Genomic DNA, 18,900 nt, shown 5'->3' with positions numbered 1-18,900 from the left:
GAAGTAGCCGACCGGCTACTTTGTGCGGACGACTTCTGGGTTGCGTTTGGTTTGCATTTTTTTTAATTTTGCACCGTCTTTCCTGGATATTTTTCTGCTTTCCCCAAAGGGGTGATCCTATTTTAGTCTTTTCATACTTGTGAAAGGACCTAAATACTTCTTATTCTATTAGGGACGGTCAACTAAATCGACAAAGTTGAGATTAGTTAGGCTATTGGTTTGACTAATCCACTTTTGCTCATTCATTGGTCATAGACTACTGAGATCTTCTTAATAGTCCGATTACTCAATCCGTGAAGACTGTGAAGTTACTATCTACAAGATTCTCGAAATCGGAAGAGGCCAGAAACACTAAATTATGAAGATCTAAAAAAAAACACGAGGAAGGAAAGGGAGACAGAGAGGGAGTTGAAACCAACAACCAGGAACAGTGTTAAATCATCAATAATCTTACCTACTTACCCTCTTCCGCATTCAATATGAAAAGAAATAAATCAAACCAAATGGGTACAACTGAAACCAGTTTCTATCTACATCTGGGTACGGGTTCTATACTTCACTACTTATATTAGTAAACCCTAGGAACAAACCTCATCATCATATTGTCTCTCACTTCCCCTTTAGATCTTGTACACAATTTGTAAGTTATTTTTGTTTGTTTTCTCATTTCAGTAGTTTGAAATTTGCATATCTTATGGAGTATTGATTTGATTTAATAAGTTCTCTTTTAATGTCAATTAAATCATCTACTATATTGTGGATGTGGGTTTGTTTTTATTTTACTTGTTTGGGTTTTAAAGTATTTTATTTTATTTATTTTTTTTTTTTTTGTGATTTTGTTTCTGCTGATTTTAGGGAGAATTTTATTAGGGTTCTTGATCTTGTATTCTAGGAATTGGGCCATGGGGAAGCCCCCATTTTCAAGTGTTATGTACTTTAGGGTTTAGAACACTATGGTTATGTCTAACAATAAGGGGACATGGTGTATAATGAGGTGTGGGTACCCATTGGGTTCATCATCCAGACTCTATGTTGGGATGGCTTTTCCCAAATAAAATGGTTTCTGAGACGAGTTCTGCTGTAAAACAAACCCTAAAATTAAGTAGTTCAATTACCCGAAGAGTGAAAATCTTTGTTGTTCGTTGATCAATTACTTGTGTTTCTTGCACATTTATAGTTCCAACATAATAGGGCCTGAATTTTAATTCTTGAAAGCCTAAAAAGTGTCTTATTTAGTAGATTCGTCCAAAGATCAAGCTTAGTCTTAGGGAATATAAAGCATATATGTCGGAAAGTCTCGAAGGCCGAAATAACGAATTGCTTGACGAATTCTTTTAGACTACTAGCCTGATAGGTGAAATTTGGGCATTCCCTAGATTTTGGCACTTCTCAACACAGGCCTAAAAAATTTTGGGTTCTCTAATGAGAAAATGACAAGATTCGGTCATGGTGCTATATAGTGGCACATCTTTAATTTCCATATCTTAGATTACATGGCTAAAACTTTTTCTACCTCCTACTGAATGAGTCCCTTACTCTATTTGTAGCGTGTAAGTAGGGTTATCTAGATTCTAGATTTCTAGATATTGTTAGTTCAACAAAAACTTTGTTTACTCGATTCATTTATGTTGTTCTTATTTCTCAGCGTTGTCGTCTTTGGCCTTCACTCAAATTTATCCCTTTTCTGAGTGGAGTATCACGAAGGACCCCCTAACCTCTGGGCCTTATTGTCATGAGTCTAGCTTAAACTAAAAATCAAGCATTTATATCAAATTCACGGGATCAATTGAACCTTAACGCTATTTATTTCTTATATCTTGTTATGTACAAGTACAAGTATACAACAGTACAAATAATTGCAACCCAACCAAAGTGATTGGCCAACTATCCTATTTCTGTTTGGGAATTAGAGATATTTCAAGTGAGTCTACACCATTTTATCTAACATGTATGAAGTTTCTGTAGACGAGCCCGACGGGAGGCTCTACACGGTTCCTAGGCGCAGATGGAGGTTTGCAGATCCCTTAACCCGAACAATGGCCCGCAACACCGTCAACTAACTCCTCTTAGGGTGCTAAGGGGTATATTGTGTTTAACCGTGATACTTTTAACAGCGTTCATGATATTAGTTTATTGTGCTCCTTTGGCTACAATTATACTGCTACTTTTCAGCAAACACTATAGCAGGAAATATTCGTCCTTCATTTTCAGCATGTGGCTAGCATTATGGCCGTTTCTCTTCGAGAAAATAAACAGGACGAAGGTTGTTTTTTCCGGAGAAACTGTCCCAGATAGAGAACGGGTTCTAGTTATAGCAAACCATAGGACTGAGGTTGACTGGATGTACCTTTGGGATCTTGCCTTGAGAAAAGGGCGAATAGGGTATATCAAGTATGTTCTTAAGAGCAGTTTAATGAAGCTACCCGTCTTCGGCTGGGCTTTTTATATTTTGGAGTTTATTCCGGTCGAGAGAAAATGGGAAGTTGATGAACAAGTTATGCTCCAGATTCTCTCAAACCTTACTGATCCCCAAGATCCTCTGTGGCTTGCTCTTTTCCCAGAAGGCACCGATTTTACGTAATTTCCAATTACTTATTTCTTTTTCACGCCAGAATCACACACACACACACACACACACACACATTTATATACATCTTTCGTAATAAGCAAAATATTGTTAACAACCCCTAACAGACCAAAATACAAGAATAGTGATCTGGGTACCCGAAAAAGATGCAGGTGACAAAATTACCCCTATAAGTTTGATATTTCTATATGATTCTTGTGCAGAGGACAGTATAAGACCGTAACTTCGTCCGACTTTTTCCTTAATATGTTACCCTAGAAGCTTATTACATCCCTGCCTCTCGGATCATATATTCAATTGGTTTATTTCATTTTGAACAAAATATATATTGTGACATTCATGTATTAATGTTGTATTTGTACTTAAAACCTCATTGATCTCTTCTTTTTTATCTGAAGGGAGGAGAAGTGTATAAGGAGTCAAAAATATGCAGCTGAGAATGGCTTGCCTATCCTAAAGAACGTGCTTCGTCCAAAAGCTAAAGGTTTTTATGCCTGCTTGGAAACCCTAAGGACCTCTTTGGATGCAGGTAGATCTGCTTACTTGTTAAGACTCCATTTATTATATTGCTTGTAACTCAATAAGCGACGTAATAAAAGTCTCACGTTATTGTCCATTTTTTCACTCCCTTACTACTAAGAATGGTCTTATATGAGTCAAGGTTATCTCGGGAACTAAGTATGAAATAATTAAGGACTACTACAGTATAACAAATTGATTTAGGATTACGAGCCCTTCGTCCCCCAATAACTTCTTCCTAATTTTTGTGCACAGTTTATGATATAACTATCGGTTACAAGTATCGATGCCCCTCCTTCATGGACAATGTTTTTGGTGTGGATCCATCTGAAGTTCACATTCATGTGAGACGTGTTCCCGTCAACAACATTCCAACCTCTGAAGACGAAGCTTCTAAATGGTTAACCGAGGCATATCGCGTAAAAGATAATCTTCTCTCTGATTTTGTAGCTCAAGGCCATTTTCCTAATCAAGGGACAGAAAGAGATCTCTCGATATCAAAGTGTTTAATTAACTTTGCTGTGGTAATCACTCTAACAGCTATATTTATATACCTAACTTTCTTCTCATACTACTGGTTTAAGATCTATATAGCTTTAAGTTGTGCATATCTTGCATCAGCAACCTACTTCAATTTTCGTTCGAAGCCACTTTTAGGGTTTCTGAAAGTCATTTTTCACGAAAAACAATCAAGTGAGTAGGACGATATTTGTATTTTGTCTAGTATCTTTTATTTTCCAATTAGAGCAGAATAAAGAAGTCTGCTTATGTAAATTATGAAAGTTAATTATTCTTATTGTTATTGGATTATAGTTCTTTGAAGCACTAATTTTAATGAATATCATCATTGTATATATATTCTTCAATTCTACGGCAAATATGTTAATTCTGATGTAAAGATTCCAAATCTATAAGGTACTATTGACTGAAAACAATTATACTATGAGTTCAATCAGAATATTATTGAAACCACGACGAAGAATAACATTTTGTTCTTTCTACAACTAATGTGGGATTACCCAACCAAGTCCGGTTAGAATAGTTAGATAGAACATACATAGGTACAAGTCATTTCGTTATACTATATACTTTCATCAACTACTTGTTTCCGTCTTTCTAAATACTAATTTGAAGTGTTAGTTGTAGTGTGTGGTTGGGTGATTTACCCTAATTAAATTAGGGTTTTGAGAAAGGGGTAGGATATTAGGAAGGTCATGGAGTCTCAATGGCTCCATTTAGAAACCCTAAAAATTATTGAATTTGTCGACTGAATTAGATGTGGAACTGAAACGTGGGACAGTTGGGTTTCTCATACATGTCACGTGAGAGGTACGTTACTTCATGTTTCTTTTGTCCACAAGAACTGATCCCATCACGTGACTTTCAAAATATTCTTCCACGCGTACGTACAGATCTTATTGTTCGTATCTTGAGAGCCGTCGATTGAGCAGCCGAGAACAGAGATAGCACCGACCTTCGAAGTTTGAAGCAGTTAGTTACAAAAATCAGTTATTTTAAAATTAACAACTTGCCCATTACCTCCGATTTACTTGGTTTCGTGTTTACAAGTCAAGTTAGTTATCATACTCCGCTAATCCTAACCGCTTATCATAGATAAGCAATAGTAATTTTACGGCTGTGATCCTCTGGTGATGAAAACATCAAAAGTATTATACAATTTAATTTCTTATCTCTCACACGCCAAAAATGTATGGGAAATCTATCTATGCTCAAAATTTGGAAATTCCAAATATAAATTCACTCCACTCTCTCTCCCATCCTCCATCATCACTCTCTCTCCACTTTCTCTCTCTAGCTCTTTCTCTAACAAGGAAAGAGGCTAATGGCGGATCCCCGAAAGGTGTTTCTTGTCCTTCTACTAACAGTCTTTTTGTTGGGTAGGTAAAATGTTGTACGTAGTCGAATTAGTTTCTTTTAACGTTACGCATTATAATCCGACAGACTTTTAGCCGGAATCTGACACATTTTTTTGACAATCTTCTTAATTACTTGAATTTTACAGGAAATTGCCTAGTATCAGCAACAGTATTCACACTTTTGAATAAATGTAGCTATACAATCTGGCCTGGTACATTATCAGGTGACGGCGCTGCCCCACTTGGTGGCGGAGGATTCATTTTAGGGCCAGAAGCATCTGCAACATTTACAGCCCCACCAGGCTGGTCAGGTAGATTCTGGGCACGAACCGGTTGTAACTTTGATGATTCTGGTAAAGGTACATGTACAACAGGTGATTGCGGCGGTTCAATAAACTGTCAAGGTGGTGGTGCACCACCAGTTAGTCTGGCTGAATTCACAATTGGAAACCCGGGAACTGGCAATACCATGGATTTTTATGATGTTAGTTTGGTTGATGGGTATAATGTGGGTTTAGGAATCCGGCCATCTGGAGGAACGGGGAATTGTGAGTATGCCGGTTGTATAGCCGATTTGAATGGGAGTTGTCCGGCCGAATTGCAAGTACTGTCGGGATCGGGAGCGGTGGTGGCGTGTAAAAGTGCGTGTGCCGCGTTTAACTTGCCGGAGTTTTGTTGTACAGAGGAGCATGCGTTTCCGTGGACGTGCGGCCCGACAAAGTACTCGGAATTGTTTAAGAGTGCGTGCCCGACTGCATATAGTTATGCTTATGATGATGCGTCGAGCACTTGTACTTGTACTGGTTCAGATTATTTGATCACGTTTTGCCCGTCTCCCTGATCTCATTTTCTTCACAAAGTTTTTGATGGTTGTTGATAAATTCTTTCCATTCTTAGCTAAAAATTAAAAGAATTTATTCGGAACACATTTTTATCTGATTTGGATTATAAAATTAGCAACAAGTCTACCTGAGCTGCCTCTTTGGACTCTTTCACAGGTGATTCAAGTGGGAGTCTCAAAAGGCGGGTTAAATATACTTTTTGTAAAATTAGTATTGAGGATCCATGTTTTACATGTAAAAGAACATCTCTCAATGGATCTATATTAGTCAAAAACTTCAAAATCAATAGAACTTGATGAGATACTTCAATTTTTTGTCTTTTTGTCTAGAGTTAAGTTTATAGTCTTTGTTTCTTGACGGTATGATGAGGATCTAGAGGACTAGAAAAAAGCAATAACTTTTGGAGTAATAAATAATCATACAGGAAACAAAATATTTACATGGTTCGATCGTAAGACCTAATCCATGACAAGTAAATATCATGATGACTTTCGCTATGTAAAGAAGAACATGATTAGATAGATTATTTTAGGAAGTTTAACACATGTAAAGCACTAAAAATCTAAAGCCCTACCATTCCACCCCCGCTAATTCCCTCCCAAAAGAGCAACAAGATACTCCTTAACGTTAAAGGAGACGCTACAATTACATAGAAGACCAGAAAGCAATTGAACGTTCAGTACAATAGTGTACAAATTTGTTTTGTAGTATGCCATTCGGCTAAAAATTGGCTCAATTTAATCAGACAGAAAGTTGTATCTCATTACTAAAGAGGGAAGGAAGAAGGTATGGAATAAAATCCATTTCTCATTGTGTTGATTCTTGCCCAAATGTGGAGGGACATGATTTTCTCTAATGTTTCTCTATTGTGGTCAAAGAAAAACTATCATGAACAAATGAGACCTCTCTTATGTGTTTCTTTTTTTGTTGCAAACCTCCCTTATGAGTTGTGACTACGAAACCCTAGCTCTCATCATATGTCAATTTTGTAAAAATGGTAGGGAGACCATGAAAAGTATTAGCCCAAATTTGGGGAAATGGACATCAATGGCTCCGACATCTTATTAATGAAATATCTAAATCCGACTTCCCTATCGAGTGACTTTCAACTTATGGTGTGTTTGGTTGCAGGATTCCTAAGTAGGATTCCTATCAAAAGTGGAATTTGGTAGGAATCATGAATCCTTGGTCTGTTTGGCTACCAAGAATCCTAGGACTCTTGAATCCTAAGGATTCTTAATTCCAAAATTTGTATTGGACCAAAATCCCACCCTACCCCCTAGGATTTGCTAGGATTTTGGATTAATGAACTTAAATTTCAAACTAAAAATCAACAAAAAAAATATTTCCTTCTACAAAATCATTATTTTTTTTCAAAATCATTATTTTTTTCAAAAATTATATTTTTTCTAAAGACGTTTAAAAATACTCAAATAATAATAAATCATAGGATTCTTAGTTGCCAAACAAACCAAAAATATTACTTGGATTCATGAATCCGTGGAATCATGAATCCGAAGGACTCATGAATCCGCGGATTCATGATTCCGCCATCCAAAGACACCATTAACCTTTTCGACTTCCATATCATAGTGGGTCCATTTTCTACTATGTGTTTTAATTCTCAACCACAAGTTTTGATGCCCAAATATACCAAACAATCCAAATTACTTTTATCATTTGGTGCCACAAAGTCAGACTGGATGAGAGCCCTACAGCCCTACTGCATTACTGATAGTACCCTACCCCTCTGGTGAAATTGACAAAAAAAGTGGAGATGCAGGGGATCGAACCCTGTACCTCTCGCATGCAAAGCGAGCGCTCTACCATTTGAGCTACATCCCCATTTTAATCTGAAGCCAAGCAATAGCCTTCATAGTCTACTAGTGCACTAGTGTTGGTTCTTTTTCAAAGTTAGATGTAAAAGCTTATTAGGAGTCTAAATTAACATGATCGAGGCATCGTCACGTTTTTAATTGTCTGACTCGCCTATGTAGGTGCATAATTTACATTGATTTTGGTTCTTTTTAAGTTAGATAATTTGGATTATTTCGAGTCAGATGAGGCAGATTTAGACGATAAGGTAAAAAAGGAGTACCACTTTAGTCAAGAGTGTTTGTTTGTTGTTACGAGATACTCACATACCCTTCACGAGTGTCGTTATTTGATTTTGATACATTTTCTTGTTAAATGACGTGACATGATAACTTGTAAATGTAAAACAAATTTGAATACCGTATTAATTTGTTGACGTTCAACTCAAAATTAAGAAAGGGTTTCTGTTTGTCTATTGTATTCATGCAAGAACTCTTGTATTTCTCTTAAAAGAATAGGGTACATCAAATGATGTAATAACAAAATGTGATAAAACTTTTGATTAGATAAAAGAATATGTTATAGCCATTAGTATCTTAAAAGAATAGGGCATCTTTTGGATTGTGTTTAGTTTTGATTGTACTTTTTGACTAACAAAACTTTTTTGGTAATTACTGAACAGTCCACCTAATTTTTTTTTTAAAGGAACAGTCCACCTAATTTGTGTTAGAAGTATTTGGCTAAGCACTTCTAGAAACAGAGTTTAGTTAGAAACTCTAGAACCCCAAGAAAGCTTATAAAAAGAACCCCCAAAATACTGATGCAAGAATGGGGGTTGGGCACATGAACTTCATTTGTTTATCCCTAAGAGTGAAATTAAAATACCAAATTTAATTATTAAGACTTTGTGTTGGGTCAAACCTTGGAACTCGTTATATGTAAGATCCAATCAAGTAATTGTTTTATACAACCAAGGTCTCTACTTGTAAGATACAATTCAATTATGGTGTAGTAATATCAAAAGGAACTAATTATTTCTTAGGTAAGTGGTCTGCATACGACATACGACACGCGCGTATATAATAAATCTCTTATTTCTTTTGAAAAGACAAGATTCGAATATTAGGCTTTCGAGTAACGGAAAACATATATTACAACTAAACCATAGTAAATTTCACTATAGTTCTTGTTATCTTCATGGAGTCTTTATGTCTTGTCTTAGTTGTATCTTGTTTGGTTGTCGGCAATAAACTTTGCTAGTCTTCCTTTAGTCTTTGTCTAATAATAATTATTTGCAAAAAGTAAACTGCAGCAAGCTACTCATCATTTTAAAATTTATGAAATTTAGAGATGTCAATTGATCAAGAACTATAGCTAACAGCCCTATGCCTATGTCCTAAAACATCTTGTCTTACTTAATATTCCAACTACACATGTAGCAGAGGACTTCATGTATATTAGAATTAGATTAATAAAACTGCTAGATTTCGAGCATAATAGCTCACAAAAATGGTCAACATTATTAAGCATGAAATATCGGCCTTATTATTCAACAGAAAGGCAAATGGTCAATTAAATCTCAAGATTTTCGATTCAACTGGTAAGTGAAATGAGACAATCAGCTGGAACATGTAATATGTTGCTTAGATCAAACGATAAATAATTATTGGTAGGGTGTCGTTTTTTTCTTTCTATTTATCTGAATCACACTCTTAAGAATCTGAATCAAATGACTCAAAATTAATACGAAACAACTATTTAGACGAGTAAGACAATAACAAAGTTTATGAGATTTTATTTAAATCAATTCAAACCTCTAACAAGATTTGAAATCTGACCTACACAAAAAAAAGACAAACACTATGTTAGTTTCATGATACCTAAATTTTCAGGTAGTCATGTGTGAAAGCTCAGCCTCAACCACTTTTCCGAAGTTAAAATATTCTTGATTCCCCCCTCTCTCCCACACACAACTATTCTTCTAACTATTACTATTTCCTTTTTAGTACTATTTAAACTTGTCTTTAGTTCTTCACTCCTTCATTTCATTATACTTGGTTTCTTTCTTGTTCTTGTTTTTCTTCTCTTCTGCTTCTCAGTATAATGGTGAACCAAAATAAAACTTATCATATTGCTATGCTACCAAGTCCTGGAATTGGTCATTTCATACCTTTATTCGCCCTCGCTAAACGTATAATTTCTCTTCGCCAAGGTTTTCGAGTCACAATTTTCGTTCCTACAAGTCTTGCTTCTCCTGCACAAACTAAAATGCTTCATTCTTCGAAAGGGGCGGAAGGTATTGAAGTTATTCAACTTCCACCAACTAATGTCTCAGAGCTCGTCCCGATCGATGCAAACATAATCACCCGTATATCTGCCACCATGAAAGCGACAGTTCCGAATCTTCGATCTAAAATTGTGGAAATGGTTCAAAGACCAAACGTTCTTGTTGTTGATGTGTTAGGTACGGATGCCTTTGATCTTGCAGATGAACTTGGATTACTCAAATATATTTTCGTAACAACAACTGCTAAATATACTGCTCTCCAAATGTACTTACCAACATTAGATAAAGAGATTGAAGAAGAGTTTACAAATCTGAAAGAATCAATTAAAATTCCTGGGTGTAAGCCAATTGAGATCGAAAACTTAATGGATTCAATGCGAGATCGAAAAAAAGATGGGTATAAAACTAATTTACATCAAGCATTTAGATATCGAATGGCACATGGTATTCTAATCAATACTTGTGAAGAATTAGAACCAAGGTCAATCAGAGCAATCAAAGAGAACACTATACTACAAAGTATTCCGACTCCACCTGTTTATCCGATTGGGCCATTAACAGCAGAGTCATCGATATCGAAGAACGAATGCATAGATTGGTTAAACAAACAACCAAGTAAATCTGTACTTTTCTTGTCGTTCGGAAGTGGAGGAACACAATCAGCAGAGCAAATAACAGAGCTAGCTTGGGGACTCGAACTAAGTCAAGAACGATTCATATGGATGGTTCGGGCACCTACCATTAATGGAGCATCAGGAACTTACTTCACCTCTGGAGATGGAAAAGAAAGTGATCCATCAAGTTACTTACCAGAAGGTTTTCTGAATCGAACTAAGAACGTCGGGTTAGTTGTTACTTCTTGGTGTCCTCAACTAGAGATACTAAAACATGAAAGTATTGGTGGATGTTTATCTCATTGTGGATGGAATTCAACACTAGAATGTATTGTTAATGGAGTTCCAATGATTACATGGCCATTATATGCTGAACAAAAGTTAAATGCAACAACATTGATTGAGGATATTGGGGTAGCGATTCGACCTTCTATATGGCCGACGGATAAACTAGTAGAAAGGAAAGAGATAGAGAAGATGGTAAGATTGATAATGAAGAAAGAAGATGAAAAGAATCCATGGAGGGTAAGGGCTAAAAAATTGAAGAATAGTGTTTTGGGATCTTTAGATGAAGGTGGGTCTTCTCATAAGTCTTTGTTAAAAGTGGCAAAACAATGGAAAGGAGATATGAAGGTCTCTTCTTTAGGTTTGGAAGTGAAGCTTCCTGTTTGATTGCACATGAGCACATGGCCTGTGGACATGTTCTTGTTTTCTTGTATTTTAATCATCTACGATCAATAAATTCCTCAGTTGCAATTTATCTTTCGTATATACAAAAAAGGATCAAATGTCCCAAAAACATGAAGAAATCTTGTAACAATTCGACGTGAAAAGTTAGATTTTGGTTCATGTTTATGTATCTAACATTGTTGGTGGGCTAAACCTGATCGTCCACGTCGGATTTCAACTAGATATTGAAAAATATATTCGGGCATTATATCACCTCTCTTCTTATATATTTTTCCTTCTTACTCATTTTCTTGTATGTTCTTGCCTTTTCTTTTGTTGAAAGTATATTGTTGTTTTAGTCAATGATTCATAAACCAAATTAGCTAATTTTATTTTTGTTGAGAAACAATCTTAACTAATTAACCGTTCGAAATGGACTTAAAAGTAGAAAATTCATTCATTAACTAATCAAATACTACAATTAGAACACTAAAATAAGTGGTATACTATTAATCACACTCATCTCTTAGGAGTACCGAAACGGAAGAAAAGTATTGTATTTAATTAACATACGCATACTTTGACAATACTATTAAATTAAATTTGATGATGAAAAAGATGATTAGTTGGTTGAACGGAGGGCGAGATGAAAAAGATGATTAGTTGGTTGAACGGTGGGCGAAGAGGAAACTTCTTTTGCAATTTTGGCACGAGATCCCGAAGTAACACTTGTTGCTTCTTCTCCTTAGTGTGATTCGACATATCTTCTCGCACTTGAGGGATGACCTAGTACTACTCATGAGTCATGACCCTCTTCTTTTGGCAGTGATACAGGATGATAAGATGGTGAGTTGAGTATTTTAGAAAGTTCTGGGCTTACCAATTTTCTGGTGCTTATAGAGGTCCATGTACACTATCAGCCACAAGCCCACAACTATCTCGGCCCGGCCCTTTGATTATACAGCCTCTAGTCTAGTGTACAAAAGTAATATCCGACAGTTATAAAAATCATCCATTATTATTATCATCAACTCTTATGAACACTTAGATCTCAAAGGAGTAAGATAGTTATCAAGCAACCGATATACAAAATCTATACCTATAAAATAATTTCGATTCCAACTTTTGTGAGTTCGCGGATCTGAGAATCTATCTCCTTCACGCAATGAAAAAACCTTGTTTCTTTTTTCTGTATAATGGTGACCAAATCAATATGGGTTTTGTTGAATTAGGGTTTCAGAATCAAACCAATTAAAAAAAAAAGAAATGGAATCAGACCTAAAAAGTGAAAGTTCTTTGAAGAATCAAAATCTCGAATTAGTCAATATTGAACCTCCTCATGATGAAGAAGAAGAAGAATCTGAGAAAGATGAACAACCATTACTAAAACCAGATTCAAACGGTACTTCTTCTTCAACTTCTAATACAACTACTACTACAAGTAGTAGTAGTACTAGGGTTTCAATTTCTAGTGAGAATTTACATGAACTTGAAAAGAAATATGCAGCTTATGTTCGTAATGATGTTTATGGAATAATGGGAAGAGGGGAATTAGGTTTAGAAGAGAAATTTTTGGTTGGATTAGGGCTTTTAGTTCTATTACCGATTCGAGTAATTCTTGCTTTTACTATATTGGTTTTGTATTACTTCATTTGCCGATTATGTACTATCTTTAAAGTTCCTAATGGAGAAGATGAACAAGAAGATTTTTCTCACTTGGTTGGGTGGAGAAGGAATGTTATTGTTGGTTGTGGGAGGTTTCTTTCTAGGGTAATTCTTTTCATATTTGGGTTTTATTGGATTAGCGAAACTTATCGGAATTATCAAGCAGTGGAGAAATTGGGAAATGAGGTATAATTTTGTGATTCTTTATTGTTTTTTTTACTTTGTGGGTATTATTATATTGAGTTTGAATTTGTGATTTGTACTTCTTCGAATATATTTTGTTCAGTAAACTTTGATATTTAGTTTACGTTAGAAAAAATCATAGCTTGATAACAAAGAGGAAGTTATAGTGATAAGGTGAACTGCCGAACAATAAACCTCGCTTTTTTCGCTGTTTAATCATCCGCCAGCTATATAGAGAAACATGAAAACGAAATAAGATAGCTTGATAATTGGAATGGTGACAGAAGTGCGCTTAAAACCCAACCCGAATCGTTACGAGGGCTATACTGAAAGAGAGTAAGTAGGCAGTAGAAGTAGGAAATAGATGGATTTCTGTTAGTCATTTTAACTGGTTTGTATCCTGTTATCTTTGGTGGTACAACTACAATATATACGTATATTTAGTGTACAAAGACAACAGACTTCCGTATTTAGTTCCCATTTTGTTGGTTTAAGCTCAAGTTTGTTTTAGTTGGTCTTAGTTCTTAACTTCGACTTAATTTCGCACTGTTTTAGGCATGGGGGTGTTTCTAATGTAGTCCTACTGATAATATTTTTTTTCTCGTCCTGACTCTATTTTGAATGATTTAATCTATAGAATGAAAGCAAGGAGCAGGAAGAAGAACCTGAAAGACCTGGAGCAATCATATCGAACCACATATCTTATTTGGACATTTTGTATCATATGTCCTCATCCTTTCCAAGCTTTGTTGCCAAGGTGAGTTAACCAAATAAATTCAAAATCACATTAGTTACTCTGGGGATTTTATGAGGAATGAGATTGACAAAACATTTTACCTTTTTCTTTCTATATATTCTTTTTGGGCTGAAATGTTTATTATGTTATTTCCTTCTCTTATCTGTATGTTGGACTCAATCGATGAAGAGATCAGTAGCTAAACTTCCTCTTGTCGGCCTTATCAGGTTTGTTTACAATAGCTAAGCATTTTAGGAAATTAATAGTGTTTGAATTGAGTCATCATTTTTTCGAGATAGGATAAGTTGTCATTTTGTTGATTTAGAAGTATATTTTCATTTTCTAGATGAATGACTATTAGCTTGCTCCAGTTTTGTCAAAATTGATAGGACAATGCTTAGTGGTCTATTCTTATCGTTTCAATTGCTTATGTTCCGCAGCAAGTGCCTTGGCTGTGTTTATGTCCAGCGGGAGTCGAGATCAGCTGAGTTTAAGGGTGTTTCAGGTACATGAGTTTTAAATGGATTTGTTTTCCAGTCAATTGTTGAACTGAAATGTGTACTTTCTCACCGCCATGTGGTAATTAAGTTTCGTTTTTCATTCTCTTCTCATGATACTCTTTTTAGAATGAAAATTTGTGGCAAGGGGCCAGCACATTAAATATGGACAATTTGAAATATGGAACAATGTCATGAAATTTGTGTTGACTTCTTTAGAAAAAGAAAATGATTCATTTACTCATACTTTGAAAGAGTAATATTCAAATTTACCACATGTGATTGAAAGATGGTATAACTTGAAGGTTCAGTCATGAGATATACTTAGCACCCCTTTCTTAGTTGGACCTCTAAATAGTTCATCTTTTGGTAAATTTATTGTTTTCTTTTGTAGTTGTTGTGTTGGAGGGTGTTTCCTTTGTTGTTTCAGTGAAGCACCAAATTGCAGTTTCAAACTTAAGTATCTCTCTTGCTTGTAGGGGTTGTCACAGAAAGAGTTTTAGAAGCCCATCGGAGTAAAGATGCTCCACCGATGATGCTTTTTCCAGGTTATCATTCTAATTATCTCGAACATCTATGGATGTGTTATTCTTCCTTATGTTAGGATATCTTTATACCTATTATAGGAGTAGTCTAAGAGCAAATTCGCATCACTCGTAGCTCTCCTTTGGTATGGCTAGTAACTCCATATATCATCGCGGAGTTTCATACTTCCATGTAGAATTTATTCAAAATGATTTATCAGTTTTACAATAATATGTAATCTCTATATACATATGTACCTCTTAGACCATACATACTCATGTACCTCTTCTTTTTATATGAAATTAAACCAAGAAATCCCATTAATATTAAGATGAGGATTTTGATCCAACCAATGTAGTAGGCTAGTAGCTATGTAGCATCTCGGTGATCCCAATATCAAAATTTCCGTGTAACTGCATTATAGACTTTTCATTTTTATACACCCTACTGACCTAGTCACCTATTGTCGAAATAACTTGTGACTGTTTATGATTTTGTTGATGGCAACATTGTAAAGTTCCACGTTTTCTTCCTTTGTTTTCCTTGGCTTTATACTCGTCAATTACCACTATTAGTATTTTGATTCTTCCTCCTTTTTAATTTCTTTACTTCGTTAATTACAGAGGGGACAACTACGAATGGTGACTACCTCCTTCCATTCAAGACAGGTGCATTTTTAGCGAAAACACCGGTGCTTCCAGTCCTTATAAGATATCCCTACCGGAGATTTAGTCCAGCATGGGACTCCATTTCAGGGGTGAGTAACCCTGAGGCAGTTCCTGTCTTCATGAACTTTACCGATCAAGAATAGTGTACTTGGAAATTTTGATGAAACTATCAAGGGCAGTTATTTTTGTAACATGGGCGTCGCTAGTTCCTGGATGTTCATCAGTTAATTGTTTCTGCAGGCTCGCCATGTGATTTTGCTCCTTTGTCAATTTGTCAATCACATTGAGGTGGTTCACTTACCTGTATATTATCCCTCAGAGCAGGAACAGGAGGACCCTAAACTTTACGCCAATAATGTTCGGAAATTACTGGCTAGTGAGGTATGCATTAATTTCGTCAGGGTTGAACGCCCCAATTAAACTATAGTACATGAGAGTCTTGCCTGAAACTTTTATCCTTCATTTACTATAATGTGAGATCCTCTACCAAACTGAAGTACTCTTTCGTGCTGGATGGCAGGGTAACTTGACATTAACGGATATCGGGCTGGCTGAGAAGAGAATCTATCACGCTGCACTCAATGGTAATAATAATTGCTTAATGTTTTACATCTGAAAGTTGATTGTTTAGTGAATAACCATTGCTCTCAAATTATTTAAAGTTTGGTTGCTAGGTTTCTTTAGAATCTGAGAGTCATAGAAGTTGGTGGCTTTCTCTACCCATTTATAATTTTAAGAGACATGGTATGCTATTACTATGTCCTACTTAGGGCATATGGTAAGTCATGGTATGCTATTACACTGTCCTACTTGGGGCATATATTAAGTCATGCCATGCTATTACTATGTCCTACTTAGGGCATATATTAAGTCATAAAAGTGTCGTCCACTTTTAACGAGTCAAAGTTTAGCCTCTCTCACGGATTGGACCGATTTCAAAGTTTCTAACTAGAAATGGGGAAATGGTGAATGTCTTAACACGTGCCCTTAAGGTACGCGATAGGAAACCCTTGATATAATTATGTGCAGGCATGCATTGATAGTTTTGTAGTAATTATAGTTATTGAAGGATGGTTTCCTCATGCAAGTTTAATGAACATTAAAGTGAAACACTGAAACTGTTATACGGGCATGATTCAGCAAACTGTACATCCTCATGACTGTGGTGTTTTTGTTTTTTCTTCTATTGTCTGAACCAAATGGACTCAATATCAACCGAATTTAGCCATTCAGATTAGTCCGACCAGACAAAACAAACGTTCTGAAATCGGACTTGAGTCAACTCAGATCTGGAGTCAGATTTCAGATCTGAAGAGAAAATAACAAACACAACTAAAATCTCCTGAAACCTTGTAAGAAAGATAACATTAGCTGTAAAACTGAAGCATCTGTGTGGTTTGATGCAGGTTTCTTCGATCAGAGCTAACGCAGTTCTGCATTCTGTAAATCTATATGATCATTAGGAAGAGGGGACAACAATTGTTCAGAGAAGTGTTATGATTCTTTTTTGTATCCAATTGGAAAGGAGCAGTTTTTTCTTTGATTTGTAGATTACTCTTATAAAAAGGCTGAATAAACCTTTGAAATTTAGTAAATCTGTTCTGTAAAATGTAGCAGAGAGATGTGTTAAAGTAATACAAAAGCTTTCGATAAAAATTTATCTACATACCAATAACGATTCAAAATATCGAATATTCGACAAGGAAAAGAAGATGATGATCTTATTGTCACTCTGAACCAACTGGGAAGGGTTCGAGTGCATGTTGATTTCCATTAACATAGAAATCAACTATAGCTTCCATTCTTTGTAGCTTATCAGGATGATAATTCACATGAACAATTACTGGTTTCATCTTTCTCAGTTCCTCATTTTTCCTTACTATCTTGAACAAGACTTTACTGTTCATAAATTTATAGAGATCCATTGTTCTTTTAGATGCATGAAGTCCATTATAACCAGGATATGAAGGATAAAATAGTTCTTCATTAAAAACTTCTTGATCCCATAATCCTGTATCCTTAGAAACCCTTCCTCTAACTCGATCAAGAAGTTCTATTGATGGAATCGTCGGTCTTATATAAAAGTAACCTGAATTATAAACCCAAATTCTCAGTCCAAGAACAGATCTAGACCAACCCATTACAGGATCATTAACAACATCATAATAGCCATAAGCTGTTTTATTATCATGCCCATCAGTCATGGACTCAATATCTGAATCTCTGTAAATATGATCAAATGGATTCTGCAAGTGAACTACATCAGTATCTGATAATAAAACGCTATACCCAAGTTGGAGAAACTCTCTCAAGATCTTAAATTTTAATCCCGAAACTTGCATAGTCATTCCTCCTCGAACAATCCAATTGGTATTTTTATCGAATTTTTTCTGGTAATATTGGATTTTCTTATTTTTGCAGATTCTTGCAATTTCATTATCTAATGCAATTACTAGATAATTTTGAATACCAACTTTCTTGATGCATCTGTGCCAGACTATTAGTGGATCCATTACTTTATAATTTGCAATTGCAATTATAAGCTCTTTATTGACAGCAATTTTTTCAAGTAATTTTGCCAATGTGGGATTAATGGATTCATCAGGAATCACCATTTGGGTTGTTTTCAGACCTCGAACAGTACCAAAGGGCCCAGCTTTTTGCTGCTGCAAATGGAACTGGTGCTGTGTTTGATTCTCGAGCTTTTGAGTGAGTTCTTTGATCTTGTTCTTCAATTCAGTGTTCTGTTTTGATACCCAATCTACCTCTTTCTTTAACTTTTGAATCTTTTGAGATGATTCAATTGAAGAGATACCCATCTACCAAAATCTCAAAGTTGATCAGTTTAACACAAGATAAACATAAATGAACGTAAATACGACAATTGAGTTCCATAATCCTGTGTTACGAAAAATAAACTACTGTTATAACGCAAATGAAAACCTTCTTTTTTTTGGACCATGTTCATCATAGCAAGAACGTCATTTTCGTTATAATTCTTTTGCCTTGGGAAAAATACATTTTTCAACTTCTCGACCGCTTTCTACTGTAATTATTTTCGGTATTAACCGATAAACTGACACGGTTATTGATATCTAGACAAGGTTACGTACCTGAAGAGGGGACTTGGTGATTATTACTTGACTTCGAACTGGCGAGGCGGGACGAAGGAGAAGGAGAAATCGATACGGAAAGATGAAGAAAGCCAAGAAGAAGAAGATGAGGAAACATGCCAAGATAATGGCTGAAGAGGCCATACTTCGATATGGGAGAAACTGTCTGGTATCGCGGCGGGTCGTCATCTCTTCCTTTATCAACTCTTCATACATTTAAGTTCAAACAGAAATATTAGCAGGCAGTGGTGACATTTTCCTCTCTTATTTATCTTCACATTGAAGTACATTCATTTTACTATA

At 35.6% G+C, this 18,900-nt stretch overlaps 5 protein-coding genes and 1 non-coding gene across 7 annotated transcripts; 4 read left to right on the top strand and 2 right to left on the bottom strand.

Annotated features, from left to right (window-relative positions):
• The first annotated feature begins 189 nt into the window (after nucleotides 1-189).
• LOC147545277 (putative 1-acyl-sn-glycerol-3-phosphate acyltransferase 4) lies at nucleotides 190-3,960 on the top strand. Of its 2 annotated transcripts, none has more exons than XM_086673809.1 (4): nucleotides 190-540; nucleotides 1,966-2,577; nucleotides 2,986-3,116; nucleotides 3,362-3,960. In XM_086673809.1, the coding sequence occupies exons 2-4, from the start codon at nucleotides 2,006-2,008 to the stop codon at nucleotides 3,805-3,807; spliced, it is 1,149 nt and encodes a 382-aa protein (XP_086529935.1). In that variant the 5' UTR covers nucleotides 190-540; nucleotides 1,966-2,005; the 3' UTR covers nucleotides 3,808-3,960. The 2 variants fall into 2 exon arrangements, with proteins under 2 accessions (XP_086529935.1, XP_086529934.1); XM_086673808.1 differs by having other exon boundaries at nucleotides 274-640.
• Nucleotides 3,961-4,845: 885 nt separating this feature from the next.
• Nucleotides 4,846-5,909, top strand: LOC147545276 (pathogenesis-related thaumatin-like protein 3.5). Its single transcript, XM_086673810.1, has 2 exons — nucleotides 4,846-5,004; nucleotides 5,130-5,909. Exons 1-2 carry the CDS (start codon nucleotides 4,950-4,952, stop codon nucleotides 5,822-5,824), a joined length of 750 nt encoding a protein of 249 aa, XP_086529936.1. The 5' UTR covers nucleotides 4,846-4,949; the 3' UTR covers nucleotides 5,825-5,909.
• Nucleotides 5,910-7,597: 1,688 nt separating this feature from the next.
• TRNAA-UGC (transfer RNA alanine (anticodon UGC)) lies at nucleotides 7,598-7,670 on the bottom strand. Its single transcript has one exon. It is a non-coding gene; the product is annotated as a tRNA-Ala (tRNA).
• A 1,618-nt stretch (nucleotides 7,671-9,288) lies between these two features.
• Nucleotides 9,289-11,301, top strand: LOC147545274 (anthocyanidin 3-O-glucosyltransferase 5-like). Its single transcript, XM_086673807.1, has one exon. The coding sequence runs from the start codon at nucleotides 9,744-9,746 to the stop codon at nucleotides 11,211-11,213; it is 1,470 nt and encodes a 489-aa protein (XP_086529933.1). The 5' UTR covers nucleotides 9,289-9,743; the 3' UTR covers nucleotides 11,214-11,301.
• Nucleotides 11,302-12,220: 919 nt separating this feature from the next.
• Nucleotides 12,221-17,140, top strand: LOC147545273 (lysophospholipid acyltransferase LPEAT1-like). Its single transcript, XM_086673806.1, has 9 exons — nucleotides 12,221-13,061; nucleotides 13,696-13,815; nucleotides 13,984-14,021; nucleotides 14,235-14,299; nucleotides 14,771-14,839; nucleotides 15,440-15,573; nucleotides 15,725-15,865; nucleotides 16,005-16,068; nucleotides 16,891-17,140. Exons 1-9 carry the CDS (start codon nucleotides 12,477-12,479, stop codon nucleotides 16,908-16,910), a joined length of 1,236 nt encoding a protein of 411 aa, XP_086529932.1. The 5' UTR covers nucleotides 12,221-12,476; the 3' UTR covers nucleotides 16,911-17,140.
• Nucleotides 17,045-18,865, bottom strand: LOC147545272 (arabinosyltransferase RRA2-like). The gene is made up of 2 exons (XM_086673805.1): nucleotides 18,598-18,865; nucleotides 17,045-18,303 (listed from the first exon to the last, which is right to left on the bottom strand). Exons 1-2 carry the CDS (start codon nucleotides 18,811-18,813, stop codon nucleotides 17,212-17,214), a joined length of 1,308 nt encoding a protein of 435 aa, XP_086529931.1. The 5' UTR covers nucleotides 18,814-18,865; the 3' UTR covers nucleotides 17,045-17,211.
• Between the last annotated feature and the right edge of the window lie 35 nt (nucleotides 18,866-18,900).

The sequence above is a fragment of the Eschscholzia californica genome, unplaced genomic scaffold, assembly GCF_041429995.1.
Source record: "Eschscholzia californica isolate CP2 unplaced genomic scaffold, dmEscCali1.0.p SCAF_4, whole genome shotgun sequence".
Taxonomy (NCBI): Eukaryota; Viridiplantae; Streptophyta; class Magnoliopsida; order Ranunculales; family Papaveraceae; genus Eschscholzia; species Eschscholzia californica.
This window is presented reverse-complemented; position numbering and strand designations above follow the sequence as displayed.

Excerpts from the sequence above, each read along its gene's own strand:
- LOC147545277 (XM_086673809.1), top strand. The coding sequence starts at position 2,006 with ATGGAGGTTTGCAGATCCCTTAACCCGAACAATGGCCCGCAACACCGT. Across the intron at positions 2,578-2,985 it reads CCAGAAGGCACCGATTTTAC|GGAGGAGAAGTGTATAAGGA; the intron begins GTAATTTCCAAT and ends TTTTATCTGAAG. Across the intron at positions 3,117-3,361 it reads AAGGACCTCTTTGGATGCAG|TTTATGATATAACTATCGGT; the intron begins GTAGATCTGCTT and ends TTTTGTGCACAG.
- LOC147545276 (XM_086673810.1), top strand. The coding sequence starts at position 4,950 with ATGGCGGATCCCCGAAAGGTGTTTCTTGTCCTTCTACTAACAGTCTTT. Across the intron at positions 5,005-5,129 it reads ACTAACAGTCTTTTTGTTGG|GAAATTGCCTAGTATCAGCA; the intron begins GTAGGTAAAATG and ends TGAATTTTACAG.
- LOC147545274 (XM_086673807.1), top strand. The coding sequence starts at position 9,744 with ATGGTGAACCAAAATAAAACTTATCATATTGCTATGCTACCAAGTCCT.
- LOC147545273 (XM_086673806.1), top strand. The coding sequence starts at position 12,477 with ATGGAATCAGACCTAAAAAGTGAAAGTTCTTTGAAGAATCAAAATCTC. Across the intron at positions 14,022-14,234 it reads CCTCTTGTCGGCCTTATCAG|CAAGTGCCTTGGCTGTGTTT; the intron begins GTTTGTTTACAA and ends TATGTTCCGCAG. Across the intron at positions 16,069-16,890 it reads CTATCACGCTGCACTCAATG|GTTTCTTCGATCAGAGCTAA; the intron begins GTAATAATAATT and ends GGTTTGATGCAG.
- LOC147545272 (XM_086673805.1), bottom strand. The coding sequence starts at position 18,813 with ATGTATGAAGAGTTGATAAAGGAAGAGATGACGACCCGCCGCGATACC. Across the intron at positions 18,304-18,597 it reads TCACCAAGTCCCCTCTTCAG|ATGGGTATCTCTTCAATTGA; the intron begins GTACGTAACCTT and ends AGATTTTGGTAG.